This window comes from Crocodylus siamensis, chromosome 1 (genome assembly GCF_052110815.1).
Source record: "Crocodylus siamensis isolate JL-2025a chromosome 1, ASM5211081v1, whole genome shotgun sequence".
Classification (NCBI taxonomy): Eukaryota; Metazoa; Chordata; order Crocodylia; family Crocodylidae; genus Crocodylus; species Crocodylus siamensis.
In genome coordinates this window covers 103,041,883-103,061,716 of record NC_143395.1, presented here as the reverse complement: position 1 = coordinate 103,061,716, position 19,834 = coordinate 103,041,883, and the positions used below count along the sequence as shown (strand labels likewise).

At 44.8% G+C, this 19,834-nt stretch overlaps 1 protein-coding gene across 1 annotated transcript in view; it reads right to left on the bottom strand.

The window, feature by feature from the left end:
• Nucleotides 1–347: 347 nt before the first annotated feature.
• ENPP3 (ectonucleotide pyrophosphatase/phosphodiesterase 3) overlaps nucleotides 348–19,834 on the bottom strand; it is an 83,452-nt gene continuing 63,965 nt past the window's right edge. Inside the window, exons 22-26 of the mRNA XM_090039209.1 lie at nucleotides 18,866–18,943; nucleotides 17,753–17,885; nucleotides 14,195–14,351; nucleotides 8,587–9,972; nucleotides 348–3,417 (exon numbers count right to left, since the gene is read on the bottom strand). Coding sequence (XP_089895335.1) covers nucleotides 9,805–9,972; nucleotides 14,195–14,351; nucleotides 17,753–17,885; nucleotides 18,866–18,943 — 536 coding nt within the window. The 3' untranslated portion in view covers nucleotides 348–3,417; nucleotides 8,587–9,804. The remainder of the gene's footprint in view (nucleotides 3,418–8,586; nucleotides 9,973–14,194; nucleotides 14,352–17,752; nucleotides 17,886–18,865; nucleotides 18,944–19,834) is intronic.

Here is a 19,834-nt window from a genome sequence, read left to right as displayed (position 1 = left end):
GCCTAGCTGCTCTATATGGGCTTTAAAGCCATTGTTTATATAAGCTGGTATAACATCTTGGGATCTCAATTAATTATAAACTCAAACATTGTTATGCAACTGTAAAACTGCTTCATTGTGCTTACAAATCAGACAGCTAGTCTAAATACCAATTTATACCTACCGCTGAGTGTAGCACTGTGTGCCACTGCCATTTTCTGCTCCCATCCAGGGCTTAAACTATATGACACAAAGATTACACTAGGCATTACCAAGTTTTTGAAAGAAATGAATACAGGTGTGTGTCAACCCAGAATACATCTGGCTTTGTCCCAGCCACCTCCAGGGGGTTTAGACTGAGAGTGTGGTCGGGGGTAGAAAGTCAAGAAAGATTTATTGAATTAAGAAAAACACAACTACACATAGTAACAAGACAAACAATGACAGACAAAAGCAATTCGCGCTGGCAACTTATCGGCAGTTCCTCTGATGCCTGATACACAGCAAGCTTCTCTTTCCACAAAACAGAGAGGTCAGGAGTCCCTGGACAATGCTGTCTGAGGGGTGCCGGAAAGGACCTTGGAATGCAGTTCTTGGGCTTCTCGAGGTCCACAGGTCCACCGATCCAGGCAACAGCTAACTAATCCTTTTCACAGAGCTGCATCTTCCTTCTGAATGGTTTCCAAATATTTCAGCTAATTTATAGCTTCTGAAGGACACTGATAACGTACGACCACTTAGATTCCTTTTTCTTCAGCTGTCCATAGACTGACCAATAGCAGTACAAGCCTTGCATTCCTTTGATAAGGTAATTTTAACTGTGCCACAGGGCCTTACTACTTCTAGGCTTTGCTAAATTTACTAGGCCTTACTTTATACAAGGCCTCACTGCTTCTTAAACTATAGTTAGGCTTTTAGCAACAACTTGTAGCTTAATATCTAAACAAATACAGAAAAACACTTGGTCAAATCTTCATAGAGCCTTCAGCAAGCACTTTTATCACAGAGACATACTTTTCAGCTGCCACACTCCACCCCTTGCTTGCTTAAGCACTATGGTAGCTACAACTGAGATGCCAAAGCCACATGCGCTACATCGGGAAATGGGGAGGGATCTATAAATTTAACTTGCATAGCATAAACAGATTTATGACAACAACGGTTGAGACACCATTTAGTGGTTGCCACTAGGGCAATACAGAATACTATGATGCTCAAGATGGTTAGCCACGTAGTTGAGGTGACACTCGGTGACACATGAATAGCACAGATTACATCATACCATTTACATGGCTCGGGCACGTTGACAGCCAGACTGATGATTCGCCCACCCTCTTGAGCAAGGCGAGCTGAGTGCCTCTCCGAGCCTTCGCTTTAAGGCTTTGCAGCTTATTTTTCACATTATTCCAGTTTTCTAACCGTGGCATGTCTAAATTTGATACCCATAAAGTGGGTACCATTAAGTTGAGAGATATAGTTTCAGAGGAAATTTCTGGCCATTTTAGGGCAATAGTGCAGTTACTTAATTGCAGTAGAGCAATGGCTCCACTTTTAGCGCCTAAGCAACATGAATTACACAAAGTCCATGTGGTGCTATTTTCATGCAGCAAACGACCTGGTCCCTCCCATCAAACACGTTGCCCTATTGTTACATATGACACATTAGGTAACTCATATATGCAGGTCATATTAGGTGAGCTGAGAGGCCAGCCTCTCCATAGGGTTCCTAATCCAATCAAGGTGCTACTAATTTGAACGAAGGGGGACTGTGTCACATACCGTGGGCCATCAATGGTAACTATTTTCCATATGGGGCAATGCAAATTCCAGTCCCAAAGGCATCCTCCTCCTAGCCCCATGTTTAGCAAATAAGCAGCGGTTCAGTTTTCCTCTTTTACCCTCTGCACCAGGAATGAACATTTTCCTTTATCATGGCCTTCCCAAGTAGTAACCCAGGTACTTTGATAGGGGTATCTTTCTTTAAATGTTGCAGGCATCCCATGATGCTCTAAGCCAGGGGGCCATTCTCTAGTTTTAACTTTGTTTATTACCTGGGAAAAATGCATATTCAATGATAACTGGACTTGCACACAAGCAGTACTCCAAGTCTGATTTTTGTCTGCTTTAAAAGCAGTGTCCATCATGACCTGGGAAAGATGGGCTGTCTCTAATCCTACATCAGTTAGCAATTCATCAGTGGGCTCTAATGCTTTTCCTTCAAGCATGCCTCTTCTAGTGAGTAGCCCTACCGCCTGTCGGAGATTGGCTACTCCTTCAGTGTTTTTCTGGGATTTATCCAAGTTCCATACATTCATAGCTGAGTTAAGTCCATTCCAAAGATAACCTGGAGTATCTCTTTGTCTGCGGGACTTAAGTGCACTTACGGAATGGAAAATGACTGGCCATTCCCATCTAAGCAACCCTTCAGCTACCCAGCTCCTGCTGAACAGTTTGGAGAAGTAGCTCAGACATACCATTGTTCTGGTCAGAACAACACTCGGGCAGTAAACAATGAAGCATTTAGGAGGGTTGGGATTTTAACTTGTGACCTCCACCAGGGTGTGAAGTTATACACAGGTGGGGTCGGGGCCTCTCGTGGGGTAACTGCCAGAGATAGTATTGAATACCCCATTTTTTCACAAGTTACATTTATCCTTCCTTCTCGGGGAGCCTGTAGCCATGCTTTACCTCCCAGACAGCGAAAGAGCTCCCACTGACGCTCATGGAGACGATGCTGTATTGGGTTAATGAAACAACATTGTCCTGGCAGAATCATAGCACTGATTTGCTTTAGGAATCCCACTAGTATGAAAGGATGAGGATAAGTGGTAGAGACTTGCAGATACAGCTTCCTTCTGGTTGTATTAAAGTGGGTACCATTTCACCACACCTCTGTGTAGGTATGATTCACAAACCATGTAATAACTTTGTTCCAACCTGTAATGTGCTCTCCCACCTGGTGGGCCTCACACCACCACTGGAGAGTGCGATCAGCCATAGGAATGGGAGAGGGCAGATTCTCCCATAAACGCAGTGGCTCGAGAGGCTGAACAGATGTAGAATGTACTATTGGGGACACAAACTCAGGGGTGTTGAGCTCAATGTGGTTCCCTTCAGGAAGTATGTAACAACAAATTCCCAAATGAGCAAAGCTACAACAATCGCCTCCCTTCCCACAGTCAGCCATTCCAGCCTTCAGGTAGGGAATGAACCCAAGATAATAAACTAGTGCCACAGGTGCACTGACAATTACTACCTTGTCAGTCAACTATCCTCAGTATTCTTCTACTCAGAACTTCACTTGCTCCAGGGTGGCGGGTTTCTTCCTGTATGGATACCGCAGCTGGACCATGTGAAGGCCATCTGAGTGCGTTTCCAGGGGATGCTCTTCAGGGTCAGGCCACTCCTTGAGGTCTTCAGGAGCAAGTTCATTAAAATCTGGGTAATAAGAAGGATAATAGACATGCCCTACCCAAGAAACACAGTAAGGCATTAATAAAAAGAATACATTCATAACAGTCCACCACTTCATGGTACCAGTCAATTCAGACCACTGACAGAGCAGGACTCATCTCCAGTGGCAGGCTCAATTAGGAACAGTAATGGCCGCACCTGTGGACAGATCCAATTTGTAGGAACAAGACAACAAGGAGCTTGGCTCTCGTTAGGTGAATCTGACTTAAATACCCACCATGTATTATGCATACCTCTGGCTAATAATGTCCCCTCCTATTTATCTTCCTGAGGATGCTTCACCCGATCTCCTGCCTGGAGCTTTCCCAGGTCACCACCCCTAGGTTGCTCTACTGCCGGCTCACAGGGACCACTCAATCCAAAGGCTTGCTGCATGGGGCTACCTCCCAGACGTGGTCGGTTATTGGCTCAATTGATAGCTCTATCTAGGTGCAAGTCCTAGTCTTTAAGAGCCAGGCCAGCAGCCAACCGCAAATTGCATTTGAGGATGCCATTGGCTCAGTCTACCAATCTGTTAGACTGCGGATAGTATGGAAGGTAATAGATCCATAACATGCTATGCAGTCCATTCATACACAAGATGGTTGTGGAAGTGAAGGCCATTATCACTCTGTATTTCTATAGGTGGTGGATACACAGCAAGCAAAGTTTCCAGTGCTGCACAAGTGTCCTGGGCTGTAGCTCTTGCTGAGACACGAGCAAATGTCATTCCTGTGACAACTTCTACAGCTACAAACACGTACTGTTGCTTTTGGGAAGTCCGAGGGAGGGGGGCCTATGAAATCACATTGCCATACCTGCCACGCTACTTTTCCTTTGCATAATGACAATGGGACAGTTGGGCAGGGTTTTAGTTGCATTTTTACCTCACGGCAAGTGATGTATGCGCCGACTATTTCTTGTGCTTCTTTCTTAGTTACATGAATGCCCTAAGATGCGGCCAGGTGGGTGGCTCCATCACGCCCACGGTGCCTGTGTTGTCAATGTAACCATTCTGCGGCTCATTCCCCAGGTGTACAGTGGGAGGAGGAATTGGGTGACAATGGGCCAGCCGCTTTATTTTTTTCTTCAACATAAAAGGTTTCTGAGCTCTCCTCTCTTGTTAGCTGATCAACTTGCCTATTCCACTTTGCCTTTGGGCCTTCCCCTGCTTTATTTCCATGTGCTGCACTCACATGTTGGATGTGCAGAGGAAGGTTATCTTGGGCTAACTCCCATAAGGCTTTCCACTCTTCGTGGCTCCAAATGTCTTGTCCTCACCTTTTAAAGTTCTTTTTATGCCATAGGACTAGCCATTTAGTACATCTTTTTACTACCATCCAGAAGTCACTATAAATATAGATGGGCCTTTTAGGAAATGGACCTTCTGTTAATTCCCACATAGCTACACTGAGCACTGCTTGGAGCTCAGCATACTGCACGTTTTTTCTGAGGCCTTGTGATACTACTTGCTTGCCATCTCAAATCCTCAAGGCAGCTGCTCTCCAGGCACGACCTCAAGCAGGCCCATCTGTGAACCAGACTTCAACATCAGCTGAGGTGTCCATTTCAGGCAAGAAAGGAGGTGCTTCTTTGATAGATGAAGGTTCACTGCAGCTAGTTTGATCAGAATAAACATTAATTGTACTTTCTGTGACTCTTTCGACTAATGCAGGGTGTCCCTTTGGGGTTACTCATTGGACTTGGCTCAGAATATAATAAATCCACCTTTGGACCATGGTGTCTTGGGCTCTACCCCCAGGTGGTAGCTGGCAGTTTGACAGAGCCATTCCGAGAATCGGTATTGGAGTAGTGGTAACTGTGGGCAATTCTCTTCTCAGTGCTTCTGTGGCTTCCAGGGCTGCTGCACACAACATTTGTTCTAATAGAGTGTACTTGGCTTCCACCACTCTCCAGCCTCAGCTCCATAATCCAAGGGGTTTTCCTTCTGCTTCCGAGGTCTTCTTCTGCCACAGGCTCCAGTGTGGTCCTCCTTCCAAGACGCCTATATGGAGCCAAAGCTCTCCTTCTGGACATCGTGCTGCTAGGGAGGCATGAACAGTTATTGCTTCTTTAAGAGCTTGTAAAGCATATTTATGCTCAGGACCCCATTCACATTTGGTTCTCTTCTTACATAGGTTATACAGGGGACGAGCTAATACAGTAAACTCAGGAGCATGCATGCGCCAAAAATTGAGTGCTCCCAATTGGGCTTGCAGTTCTTTCACATTAGTGGGAGTTGGGGTCTCCACTATATTTCTCAGCTCCTCAGTTGGTATTGTGGGCCCCCCATTTTGCCATTCTATTCCTAGAAATTCACACTGGGGCCCTACCTTTTGAATTTTTTGTTCAGACAATGTGAATCCAAAGGTAAGCACTTTTTCTTGTAATGATTCAAAGGCCTTGGTGGCAGCCTCTCTGTCTTGACTGCCTACCATGACGTCATCTATATACTGCCATATGCATACGTCAGGGTACTTTTCTTGAACTTCATGAACTATTGTAGCTAAAACCCCATGAGCCAGGGTGGGATTGTGTATCCACCCCTGGGGCAACACGGTGTAGGTATACTGCTGCCCCATCCACGTGAAAGCGAATACTGGCCAGTGGCTCTCCTGGATAGGAATAGCAAAAAACATGTCTTTGATATCAACGGATCCCATCCACGCAGGTCCATAACACCAGATGCTTTCTGTCAAGGCTGGTAGTGATGGGACAGCAGCTGTTAAGGGGTCAGTATTAGCATTCAAAGCTCAAAAGTCAATAGTCAACCGCCACCCTCCATTTGGCTTGCACACTGGCCATACTGCATTGTTATATGGAGAGTGGGTTCAGATAATAGTTCCGTCTTCCAGCTGTTGACTTATGATACACTGGATAGGTTGTGTGGCCTCAGGGGGAGTTCAATACTGGGGTCTGTGTACTCCTTTTAGGGGATGCAGAGTTAGTGGGATCATGCTACATCAAGTTACGGCTGTTACAGAGGTTTCTTCTGTTTCTTGGTGAGGCACTGCACACCCGAACTGCCAATTCTCTTGTTCAGGGGCAAACCACTGTCCTCTTAGTACATTATGTCCCAGTAAACTTGGTCCCCCTTTAAGTATTACTGCTGCCGCTGTTACCTTAGAGCCATTAGGTAACATGAAGGTTGCTTGGACCAGATGTCTGGTCATCTGGTGCCTCTGACTCCAATTACTTGATAAGGGGTTCCTTTCTCCCCTTTCCAATCTGCGGAATCTAAAATGCAAATCTGGGCACCAGTGTCTAATAGCATATCAATTAACTTTTTACTTTTACCTAATTGAATCTGTACAGGTATCCAAATTAAGGGGCCAATTTTAGATACCAGTCCCTGGCTGGCTGCTGCCCCCTCCCTTTGGGGGTTGGGCCCCTCCCTTTGGGGGTTGGGCCAGCTGGACTCCCTAGGCCATGTGATCAGGCGGGGTAGATGCTGGCGGCTCTACAGGTGCCTGGGACAATGTCGACAGTTCTGCCCTCAGGGCAGAAAATCCCTTCAGTGACCCTGCTGGTGGCACTGATGGCTCTGCTTCTGGGCTTGCTTTTTCGCTGCAGTGTTTAGCCCACAGCCCTTGCAAAACACTGGTGGGCACTCCATCAATTTGCACTTTATTAAAACTGGCAGCTAACAAGTCCTTCCACAATTTTGCTCACTGAGTCTTGGGCCAAACTTCTCCAGCTTCTTCCAACAATTCAGGAGGATCAGGGGGTTTGTCTTTTGCTGAGGCCACCGCCATGGCCTTGGCAGTTTTTGTCAGCTTAGCCAGCCGTGGCTTCTGCAAAATGGGTAGAACCTGCACTAATCGCCAAATCACATCTCTTACTGGGTGATCTACCACCTCTGACTCCAAGGCCAACAAGGCTGAGGTACACTGCTGGTGCTTGTAGGCAAAACCTCCTCCACAACGGTGCTGTCTCGACTTCTGCATCTGGTGTGCGAATCCAAACTGCTGCATGAATTATCTCAGTTAGCGCCAATTGATACAAGCAACGAACAGCCTCCTCCAAATTGACCCATGCTCGAGGAGAAGGACTAAGCTCTTCTTCCATATTACCAAAACTGGCTGCAGTGGCTTGGAGCGGAGCAGAAGACAAAGTAACATTTTCATCACCTTCCGCAAACTGAATTAACTGGAGCTTGGGGTGCAGAATGATTTGGGCTGCTTTGGCTCTATTCACTGAAATTGCAGAAGCTCCTTCACTATACATTTGAACTAGCCAGTCTATCACTGGTTCTCCTGGCTTGGATGTATGCTGTTCTTTTATATCTCTTATTTCCGCTTGGGTAAATGAATGTAGCTCTGTCTAGGGATTCCCTCCTTGACGCCCTGAATGGGTTACTATCACAGGGAAGACCTGGCTAGGTTCCTCCCTCTGGGCAGGGACATAAGGGGGCGGTTCAACACCAGGCTCATCATCAGTCTCCTCCTCTCCATCTTCCCAGAGCTCAACTTCTGGTCTCTGCCCATAAAGACACTATCTGATCTTGTGGAAGGATGGCTCCACAGCCTGTGCTAACTGCGCCCTTTTCTGCAGGGAAGCGGCCACGTGCGTGATCATAATTTTTCCCTCCCTCCTCTCCAAAGTCTCCAAACGGCTCTGAGTGGCCTGCACTGCCTCACATGCCATGCTGTTGGAATCTCTCACATCTTCTAACTCCTTACTCAGCTGGGTGACCTATTCCTGGAGAGGGGTGACTTCTTCAGCCCCTAACTGCAGGCATGTGGTCAGCAGCCACAACAGGCACTCCTTCCTGGGTTTACACCAGGCAGCAGCAGCAAACCTAGCCCAATGATCGGGTACAGCTCCTGGGTCACTCCAGGCAGGTTTCAATCTATCCTTATCCCACCCAGGATTCTCCATCCCCATCACCTGCTTAAGCAAAGCCACTAACGGAACCCATGCAACTCCCTCCATTCCGACCTTTCTCTCCAGACCAGAGCCTCTCAATCCTGTTCGTGATGCCAATTTATGTCCAGCCACCTATAGAGGGTTTAGATTGAGAGTGTGGTCGGGGGTAGAAAGTCAAGAAAGATTTACTGAATTAAGAAAAACACAACTACACGTAGTAACAAAACAAACAATAACAGACAAAAGCAATTCGCACTGGCAACTTATCAGCAGTTCCTCTGATACCTGATACACAGCAAGCTTCTCTTTCCACAAAACAGCGAGGTCAGGAGTCCCTGGACAATGCTGTCTGAGGGGTGCCGGAAAGGACCTTGGAATGCAGTTCTTGGGCTTCTCGAGGTCCACAGGTCCACCGATCCAGGCAACAGCTAACTAATCCTTTTCACAGAGCTGCATCTTCCTTCTGAATGGTTTCCAAATATTTCAGCTAATTTATAGCTTCTGAAGGACACTGATAACATACGACCACTTAGATTCCTTTTTCTTCAGCTGTCCATAGACTGACCAATAGCAGTACAAGCCTTGCATTCCTTTGATAAGGTAATTTTAACTGTGCCACAGGGCCTTACTACTTCTAGGCTTTGCTAAATTTACTAGGCCTTACTTTATACAAGGCCTCACTACATCTTAAACTATAATTAGGTTTTTAGCAACAACTTATAGCTTAATATCTAAACAAATACAGGAAAACACTTTGTCAAATCTTCATAGAGCCTTCAGCAAGCACTTTTATCACATAGACATACTTTTCAGCTGCCACAGGCTTCTGTTAGGTACTTCCTTCTGTGGAAAAAATTCAAAGAGCCAGCTTATCAATGCTATGGAAAAAGACCGTTTATTATAATTTTATGTCTTTAAAGTGCAGGTGTGAGGCATTTACTCATGTGATAAAAAAATAAGCTGATATCTTAAGCATATAAAATCCATATTCAGATTGTTTGAGAGTCAATGTGAAATCACAGAAGAGGTAAGGGATGGTCAGCAGAGCAATTGTAGATAACCAGAATATTTCCTGACAAACACAGCTGGGAAAAACACTGTCTACACAAACTGGGTTTCCTTTCGGTCTTCACTGCAGAGATATTTTTTCCATAAGTTTTAAAATGCCAAGTTCTCCACTTCAGTAATTTTTTATTGTGAATCTACAAGATAGATTATTTGCATTTTTAGAGATCCATGGATATAAAATCTTCTCTATACTGAAAGCTTGGCTCAGAGGTGAGGAGACAAATTTGCCTTGAGTTGACCATTTGGCACAATTTAAGGTAAATACATGAAAGAAAAATTTGAAATTGGAGAAAAAGCAAAATAAAGTGATGGCTTCTGCTGTCTTCTCTTCATTACCTGAAGAGCTCTAGTAATGTTTCCTGCATAATCCATTAGCAAAGAAAAGGCCAGTTTACTTAGATTTATTTTCCCAAATTACTGGCATATGGCATGTACTCAGTTAATTTCAGTCTCAAATGTTGGCAAAAATGTCTTTAACTGTAAGATCTCAGGGAAGGGCTGGCTCCAGTAAAAGTCAAGCCCAGTTAGAAGCTCCACATCTCGGACACGTGCTGCATGAGCCTGAAGTCTTAGTTCAACCCACTGGGTCTCTGGTTGATTATCCTGCCAGAAGCAAAAAAGAGCAAAGTTCAAACACTAGTTAGTCTCTCATCATAGGCAACTAGTAGGGGGTGCATGGGGGTGCACGTGCCCCACCCCCAATGGAGCCAGTGCCCCCCTGACAGCTGACACCAACGCTGTTGGCAGGGCTGGTGCCCCCCTGACAGAGCCACTACCATCAGTGACTTCTGCGGGTGCCCCCCCGGATTCAGGAAGCACCAGTCACTCATATCTCTCATAATGTCATCAGACAGCAGAAAAAACTGTATGGTTTAAAGATTTAAAGGCCTTTACTTCGGAAAGCTCTTTCCAGGCCTTCCTTGGTTCTTCACCCTCTCTATCCCTTGCTCTACTAAAAAGATACTATTTTTTTCCTGTTTTCCGGATTTCATATAATTGTTTATTTTGCCTGAAAATAGGAAGTATAGTATGGAAGTATGCTAGGTCCCATGTATCCTGGAAGCAGGTTGTAACCCACAGAAGTGACAAAAAAGCAAAATACTGCTGATAAATGATATCATGAACTTTCAGTGACCTTTTAACTCCAAAATACAGTGGAATCATATTTTTAATGCGTTTACAATTCAGTATTGTTTTATTTTTAGTATAAACTAATCACAACTTAAAAAATACCCCCAAATCCCCAAAGTATAAGAAACAATGGTCCAAAATGCTCAAATATTTAAATTATTAGGGTGTGTCCAGATGAGTGCAAATGTTTGTGCTACTGCCCAGGGAACACCCATGCTACATGCACTTTGGGCAGTTTTTCCTGGGTGGGGTGGGGAAAGGGGGCACTCAGGTGGGTGGGGGCAAGAAGACTGACCAGCAGCAAGAGCATGGCTTTGGCCAGCCAGGCTTTGGTTTTCAGCTGCATGCACTGCTGCTATATGCGCCACACCCTTTTTTGGCCTGTTTTTTTTTTTTTAATCCCACGATCTCCCAAGGTAAAAAAAACCAAACCCCTGCACTGCAAAGTAGCAGTGTGAAGAATGTCTATATGTGCAGTGCAGGTCCGTGGCACCACATACTGCATGTCTGCACCACACCAGTGGCAATGGGGGTGGAAATGTCTGGTAGGGCCTACTCTGTCTCAGCCAGGCAGACCCCAGCTGGGGTCCCAAGGGGCAAGGTGGAGTAGCGGGGTATCCCCTCTCTGCCCACTTTGCCTCCAGGGTCCATGCCAGCCAGCACCTGGCTGTATCCCCACCCCTGCAGCAGCAAGAGGGAAGGACCCTGACACTGTCTGCTATGCCCAGGCCAGGCAGACCCCAGCTGGAGTCTGTGCCATTGGGACAAGGCAGGGAGGGGGGAATTAACCCCCCATCTGTTTGCTTCCTGCTGCTGCTGGGGCTGGCCATGCCCCTGCCACTATAGCAACAAGTGGAGAAATGCCTGGCAAGGACTGCTGTGCCCCTGCCTGGCAGACCCCAGCTGGGGTCCATGCCGGTGGGACAGGGGAGGTGGGGAGGGGAATAAACCTCTTCCTCGCCTTCTTTGCCTTAGGGGACCCAGTGTCTGGCTGTGCCCTGTCTGCTCTCCAGCTAGGGAGCAGAGAAGCAGGACCAGCCCTGCTCCACTGAAACAGAGCACAACCTAGACCAGGGATGCAGAACATGTCAGGATGCTGGGCAACTCTGGTTTAACTTAAATCAGGAAGGGGTCTGGGTCAGGCATTCCATAAACTGGTTTGAACTCAATCAGTTAAATCTGATACTACATTCAACCAGGTTAATCTCAAATCGGTTTCGGCCTTTTTGAAACTGGCTTATGCGCACTGAACTTATGTTCTGTTACAGGTTTAAACCAGTTTCTGCTCACTTAAATCAGTTTGTGTGTAACTTCTGTCCCTAGTCAACCCCTGCAGGGATGATCCCTTGCTAGGTTAATTGTCTAGGCAGCCATACCTACCTGAGTCTCTGGCTGACAAGCTCTGCCCCACCTAGTTAACTGGCTGCCTCCTGACTGGTTGCTAGCAGTGCTGCCTATCCATCTACAGTATTGCTAACCCCACCATGTCAAAAATCATGAGACAAACTCTTAAAAATCAAGAGATCTGAAATGTAAATTATGAGATGCTATTTCTCAAGTGTGTGTGGGAGGGGTTATTTTCGAAGGTGTGGGGAGCTGTGTGTGCGTGTTGAGGGTGCAGTCTGGAGAGCAGGGTATGCAGGCAATGCAGGGTACTGTGAGTCAAGAGTGAGGGGCAGCAGCAGAGCTGGGGATGGTGTGGCTTGGGAGTCACACACACACACACAGAAACACACATGCACATGTGCAGACACATGCAGACTCACACACAGACACGGAGACGGATCAGGTCATGGGATGGAGCCACAGGTGACTCCTCCAGAGGCACAGGGTGAAGTGGAGCTCCCTGCTGCTCTGCACCCTCCTGAGGGAGATATGGGGGCCACGTGTCCGCCCAGATTTGTGCGCAGGGCAGAGGTGGGCTGCCTGCTGTGGGCTAGGGCTTTGCACCCTGCTGCCTTTGCCCCAGAAGTAACACAGCGCTGCCAGATGGGCAAGGCACGCAGCATGACCAGCACATGGCCCCCAGGGCAAAGTCAGCAGGGCACAGAGCCCCGGCCTGAAGTGGGCAGCCCATCTCTTGCCTACACACAAATTAGGGGGGACACGTGCCCTCCATACTCTCCTGGGGGTTCACACAGTGGCAGGGAGCCATGCTTCCCCCACCCCTTGGATGAGCCACCCACAGTTTTGTCCTACAACCCGCCCTGACCCTGTGGCCCCACTCCCCCAACCCCTGCCCCACTCCCTCCCTCACCGTCCATGGGGGCCTTGATCTGCACTCCTGCCCCTTCCCCTCCAGAGACTTACCAGCTGAGAATTCTCTACATGCACCAGAAGAAAAAAATACCAAGATATGAATGTTCAATCCCCAGATCATGAGTCAAAGTTAATTTGCCTTGGAAATGATGAATCTTGCAATTTTTTTGCAAGAGTTGGTATTATGGCATCTAACCCCAGCTGTCGCAGCAGACTCCCAAGCTGGGCATCAATTCTGATTTGGTGAGCCTGCTGGTACCTAGCCCTAGTCTGACTCTATTTTTTTACTTTGGTCTGTGGATTATCCTTCAGACTTAGTATCTTGGCATCTGATTCCCGGACCCTGACCTTGACCCTGGCGTGCACTTTTGGGCTCTTCCCATGGATTTCCCTCTGGACCTGGTAATTTGGCTTCTAAACTCTGACCCAGCCCTGGCCCCTGCCTTCCTTCAGTAGCCTAATCATTAGGCCAAACCATCTATGCCCTTGTCCCAAACAGATCCTGTAGGAATCCTAGCTCATAAACACAAAAGGTAGCTTTTTACTTACTTTTTGATTGTCTGAGTGACAGTTTTTAATCATATAAGTGATATTTTTAGCCTTCACATACAAGTAGAATTGTGTTTTTCTTGCACGCTACATGCCCCTGAATAAGACACACACCTTCATTTTGAGAAGACAAAATGAAGAAAAAAATGGTCTGGCTGCATAGAGCAGAAACAGAGCTTATCTTCAGCTCAGTCACCCTCCCTTCCCTGCTCAACCAAAAGTAGAACTTCTAACCCCTGCTGAAGACTGGTCTCCATGGGTAGAGCTATGATTTTGATAAGAGCTAAAAACTGTTTCTTGTTGAAACAGAAGGAGAGAGACCAGGAGCAGGTAGCAGACAGCAAAACTGCCAGCAGAAAGGTTAACTTGATAAATGGAAGTTCAAGACCACTAAAAAAAGAGATGATGATTAACGTGTGAAGGAAAGAACAATGAGTCATTAAAGCAATTTATTCCCTTAGCTGGCTGAATAAGCATGCCACCACTGTTGCTGGGTAGTTGATTTAAGGGAAGGAACCAAAGGAGTGTGCTTCTATTCCAGCTAGAAAAAGCAGCTTCTCCACAGATGACATGCACCTCAATTTTGGGGGGCTGATTTCAGGGAAAAAGGTAAAAAGAACTATGTTGAGCAGTCAAAGATACAGGTACAAGCACCATCTACACAAGGGGGCCTGGAACCCAGTTCTTTGCTTGCACAGGGAAGCGCCCTGCAGTAAGCTAAACCTGGAAGGGCCCTCTCCTCCATCTTCTGCTTAAGTACATGCATAGGTAGTCATCTACACATGCAGAATTATGTGACTGAGAAACAGAACCCCTACCTGTGCAAAAATGTTGCAAACTTCTACTTAGGGACCAAAGAGAAATATAAGTCCATAAATGTACTCACAGCACAGCTTTCACTATTGTCAGGTCGATGAGGAATGATAAAAGACAAAACATCCAAGGAGCCTGGGCAATTCAGTGGAGTATTGGACTGGTTCTTGCAGCTAGTCAGCACCACAAAATAATGGGTTGGGATTGGGATTTCTGTGTTTTTGACATGCCTGTAAAAGAACACTAAGTTTGTGATAGGCTTGATAACTAAGGGTATAAAAGACAAAAATCACTGGCATCAAAATAGTTTTATGGAGTGTCGATCATTGAAGAACTTGACCAACTTTTTCCACTGGAAAAAAAAATCTCTATGATAGAGTTTTAAGTTGACTGGTCTTCTGCAGCAAACCCCAGGCTAAGGCAGTAAATAGTTTTGAAAGCATGTTTAAATATGTGATCAGCACATTGAAATGAAATTCACTACTCACTCACTTAAACTTCAACACCTACATAAATATTTTGATGCATAAGAGTCTGAGTGCTTTTGCATGGGGGAATACTGAGCCCCATATTTGCATTTCATTCAGTTAACAACTGAGAAGTCTGAAACTGCATTTGAGAAAAACAAAAAGATAATTAACTCTGTTTAACAGCAAAAACAAAAAGTGCAAAGTTAATGACAGCTGACAACCTGCTATAAAAATCAATTTAGAAGTCATAGATTAAAACTGTTCTACATCAGTTTTATAGCCATGCCTCTGTAGTGTGTACACAGAGACTAACCCTGTGAGGTGCCAAGTGACTCCTGAATTGCTGCTAGTTACAGGATCAGGCAGTTTATGCTTGTGATGACTAACCTGGCAGAAATAAAACATGTTTACTGAGAACTGTAGACAGCGTTATGTGGTTGCCATGGTATTAGAGCATTTTGCTTGGAAGGAATCTCCAGCCTGTCATCTCATCTACCCTCCTACATCGTGGCAGAACTGATTTCACCATTCTCCAAACCACCCTGGATGGATGTGGTATTAAGTCTGGCCTTAAACACAGCCTTTCATTGATGGTGTTTCTACAGCTGTCACAGCACTTTGTGCTATTACCTAAGCATTCTTACAGCCAAAAGGGGTTTTTTCCCTAATATTTAATATAAATTAAATTTTGCTGTTGTGTATCTATTTACCAAAAAAAATTATTTATCCCTGTCTTTTTATAGTTCCCGCTTGTGTGTAAGTCTCCTCTCAGTGTTATGTCTAGACAACAATATACTTGATATGTCTAGACAACTATGCTACTTGATACTCAGTAGTATGCTACATGTCAGCTGCTTGAGACCATATGGTATGCAAGGAAACTATGAGAATTGAAAATGTTTATAAAACTTTTGACATGTTGATGAATATATATACATATTTTTAAATCTTATTTCTAAAGCATTTAATACTCTAAAAATGTCTTACAAGTACAGGGACAAATTCTGATGGGCTGCTTGAGAATACATGCCAGTATTCTGGAGGGGGAAAAAACAGTTATGTACATGAAATAACAAGAAATTAGGTGGGAAGATGTGAATGGAAGACATAGTTTGTTTGGAGTAGCCATATCTGTGTGAATACATGGGCTATTATTATTATTTCTTATGAGTGTTATTATGGCACCTACAGGACCTTGTCAGGAATCTGGGTCCAAATGAACACACTGTTAGCAAGCTCAGAACAAAAACATGGTCCCCTGTCTTACATAGCTTATAATAAAAGGCTCCTCCTACACGTTACATATATTACACAATTAACTGGTTAACCAGGCAATAAATTTTGACCAGCCACACAAACAAGATAATTATCACACCATAAAAATGACTCTCCAGCTATAGAAAGAGCCACCCAGCTACAAAATCAGTGCTTGAAAATATATCTGGTTTCTATCCAGCTTCCATTTTAATGTATAGTAGGGCCCTGCAGTGGAGACAACAGGGAATACAGTGGATGACAGAACCTTAGGTCCCCGTCTACACAGTACACTTAACCAGTAAATCATACCTTAAATTGTGACCCAGCTACATATTCAACTAATTAATGGCATGATAAAGCATGCAATAAGCTATGAAGCTACTCCACAAAAATGTGGAATAATTGTATAGCTTGTTCTGATCACACTATTAATTGAACATGTAGCCAAGTGCTCCCCTGTGCTTGGGACACCCAGTCACAGGGTGCACCAGGCACAGGAGTGCACCACCCACGGCCAGCCCCACAGCTGACAAGGCTCCCAGTGTTGTCAGCTGCAGGGCTTGCAGCAGGGAGAGCAGTGCCCCCTGTGAGCCTCCTTGGCTGTGGGGCTTGCAGCAGGGACAGCAGGAAGAATGCTGCTCCCACTGCAAGCCCCACACCTTAAAAGGCTCACAGCTGTGACAACGTTTCTCTGCAGTTCCTGGGCTGAGAGTCCTGAAGCTGACAGTGTTCACAGTGGGGGCAGCATTCCCAGAAACGCCCCTACTGTGAACCGTACTGAGCCCTGTCAACTTCAGGGCTTGCAGCTACAGGATTGGTGCAGGGGGAGCCTGGGATCATGATCCCAGGCTTCCCCTACACTGGTGATAAGGTATGATGGGATCTAATGCCATATATAGCATAGTAGCAGGTGTGATTGTGTAGATGGCACGTTAGATTCCACTGAGATGCGTAGGGCATACATGCAGGTGCACATACACCCCCTGAGGTCAGCTGTGCACCCCCTGGAAAAGCCAGCAATGAAACCGGAAGTGCACTTCCAGTTTTGCCACTGGCTTAGTCGTTGGCTTCTGGCGGGGACCGCCTGGTTGGTGACTGGCTGCTGGGAGACCCTCTTCTCCTCCCCCTCCGCCCCCAGCTGGCAATCTGGTGCCTCCCCAGACTCAGGAGGCACGAATCGCCCATGCACTGAACCTTCACCTGCACATGTAGAGGGGCCCTCTGTGACAATGAGTTAATTATAAGAGCACAGCTCCTGAACGTCTGGATATGCCTCGGTGGGCTCCTTCTATGTTTCCAGGAGAGCCAGAACCAAGGTAGCCATCTAATTTTACATGTAGTTGCTATAGCTACAGTTAGCAAACTGTCTGGTATGTGTGTGCAGTACATGTAGGTACCTTTTTACAATTATTTTCTTTTTACTGTAACTTTAACTTCTGAAGGATTCTCTCTGCCTTCAGAGGCAGCTGTTATTTTGTGAGTGACAATGGATACAACATTGTAGAGAAAGGAAATACTCTCACAAATACTTTATTACTGGTCTTTCAGACTCAAAGGATATATGTTTGCCCTTTGGGTATGGGTGGGAGCATCTACACAAGACACTACATTGCCGTGGCGATGAGCTACTCCATGATAGCTCATTGCTATGGCAATATAGCATTGCCATGGCAATATAGCATTGCCAGGCATGAACCATAATGCTGACAGTATTGGGAGGGAGCAAAGTGTGATATAGTTAATGCAGTCATTTAGTACTTCCTTAAGCCTTTGAAGTACTATTGCTTAAGCAAGTAATAAATGACTGTGAGGTAAACTGCATGGTCTGCCGCTGTAGAAAATAACACATGGTTATGGAATAAGCCACAGTTGGAGACTTACTTCAGTTGCTTTCATGTACTTACTCTGTAATTTCAGCAAGAGTATCAAAATGGCCATCATAATTGTAATCAAATACTGGTCCACTAACCACATTCAGTCCATTCCTCTCTGCAGCATACTTTAGGAGCAGCACATTGTGCAAGTAGTTCCATATTTCTGCCATTAAAAGAACAGTTGCACATAATTAATACCAGTTTCAAGAGGTTTGACTTCTTTAACATGTTCTCAAAGACTGCTTCTCTTGTCTCATGACTAGAGAAAAAGTATGTACCACCATTCTATTGATATAATTTGCTTAAAGTGTTAACTTTAGGATGTAGGGTAGTGAGAATATGTTTATAGTTATAGGGTGCATCTACACATGTGCTTTACTGTGGAGCATCTCCACAGTAAAGCATCACCATCTGCACATGCAGCAGTATTAGGGTGCTGTTAACTCTGCAGTAAGATAGTATTGTCAGGGACAGTACAATCTTATGGTACAGCTTAACTCTACTGAAACACACATTTAGACGGTGACGGGCTGGCTGGAGCATGAAGGTCCTTAACTGCAGGGGTTGCCTGCCACCTAGCTCCATACTTCAGCACCCTCGTGCCCTGGATAGCCCCTTTGTCACCCAATGCTAGCACCTGGAGCTGAGCTGACACTCCCAAGTCTTCTGACAGCCCAGGGCTGCTCTGCCCTCAGGAGCTGTTGACTCTAGCTGAAACAGCTCTGGAGTTTATCACTGCACATTAAATTTCATGTGTAGATATACCCACAAAGTGGCTAAAAACCCTTTTTTCTGTTTGCCACTTATAGCTATAACTCTTTTCTGCAGTAACAGGCCAGTAGGTTTCATACTTGTGACAGTGCTCAATTTCCTTAAGAAACTTTTTTTTTAATTAATTTCTTTCTAAGATTCAGGTAACTGTGCTGGTCTGGGTTTTTTTTGTTCACACAGAGCAAGTTTATAAATGAAGTCTGAATGAACCATGAAAAGTAGCCAAAACTACTTTAGTGCAATTAATTAGATCTGGATATACTGAATATTGATATTACAGCATAACAGCAGTATTTTAAAAAATATTTTACTTAGCTAAGGGAAAGAGCCACTTAACAGAATGGACATGGTCATCAAAACCTCTGAACCTACTTTTGAATTGGGCATACATGGGGATAATATTGCTGGTAAGTAAAGCATCATATTGTTCAGAAGCGGTTGAGTTGTAGTCTGAAAAAAAAGTGAAACATGCATGACTAATATACACAAAGAGGTTTCTCATATAAAGTTCCCATATCACTGAAGATGGATATATTTATATTATTGTGCATTTCCTTAATTAAAGCTTCACATTGGCATGGGAACTATAGCGATATACATTTATAAACAATAAATACAGCTATATATAAACTCTGATGATTGTGCAATCTATAGTATACAGTAGGGGGCTGAATGAGACTGAGGATTTGTTAACCTGGAAAGTATTAATCTGGGATAAATGACAATAAAGGATTTCCCACACTTAAATTTCTCTAGGAAATTATCTATGGGGCATGCCAGAGAAGAATCATTACACCATTAGTAGTCCAGAGTGAAATCCACTCACTGGGATTTTGTTTACTGTTTCAAGCCTATTTAGCCTTAAGAAAATATCATTGTTAAATATATAAACCAATCAAAACAAAAATGTATAATACAATAAATTGTTCTAGAAAACATATGTTTTCATTCTTGGGAGAACGCTCCCAAGAGACGTCTCAGATATATAAAGTTCATGGTAGCTTTGTGACATGTAGAAAAAGGCTATAGGCTGAGACTAACTGGCTTCTATTCACTTCTATTCTAACCCAGCTTTGCATATGATCAAAAATGAATACACCACCTTATCACAAGTTAGTTCCCCTCTCTGTACTATCTATCTAAAGCCAATCTAACATGAAAGTATTTAAAATTGAAATGTCATTGGTATAATTTATGTCAGATACTTGACTTCATTCTGCCTCTTTCCCTTATTCTGGTCAGTTTTCATCACATGCAGCTGTCCCATTTTTAACATAAACCTAAAAGTTCTGAACTGAAAATATTTGGGTACAAGTAGTAGTTGTACTTCTTCTGGTCAAT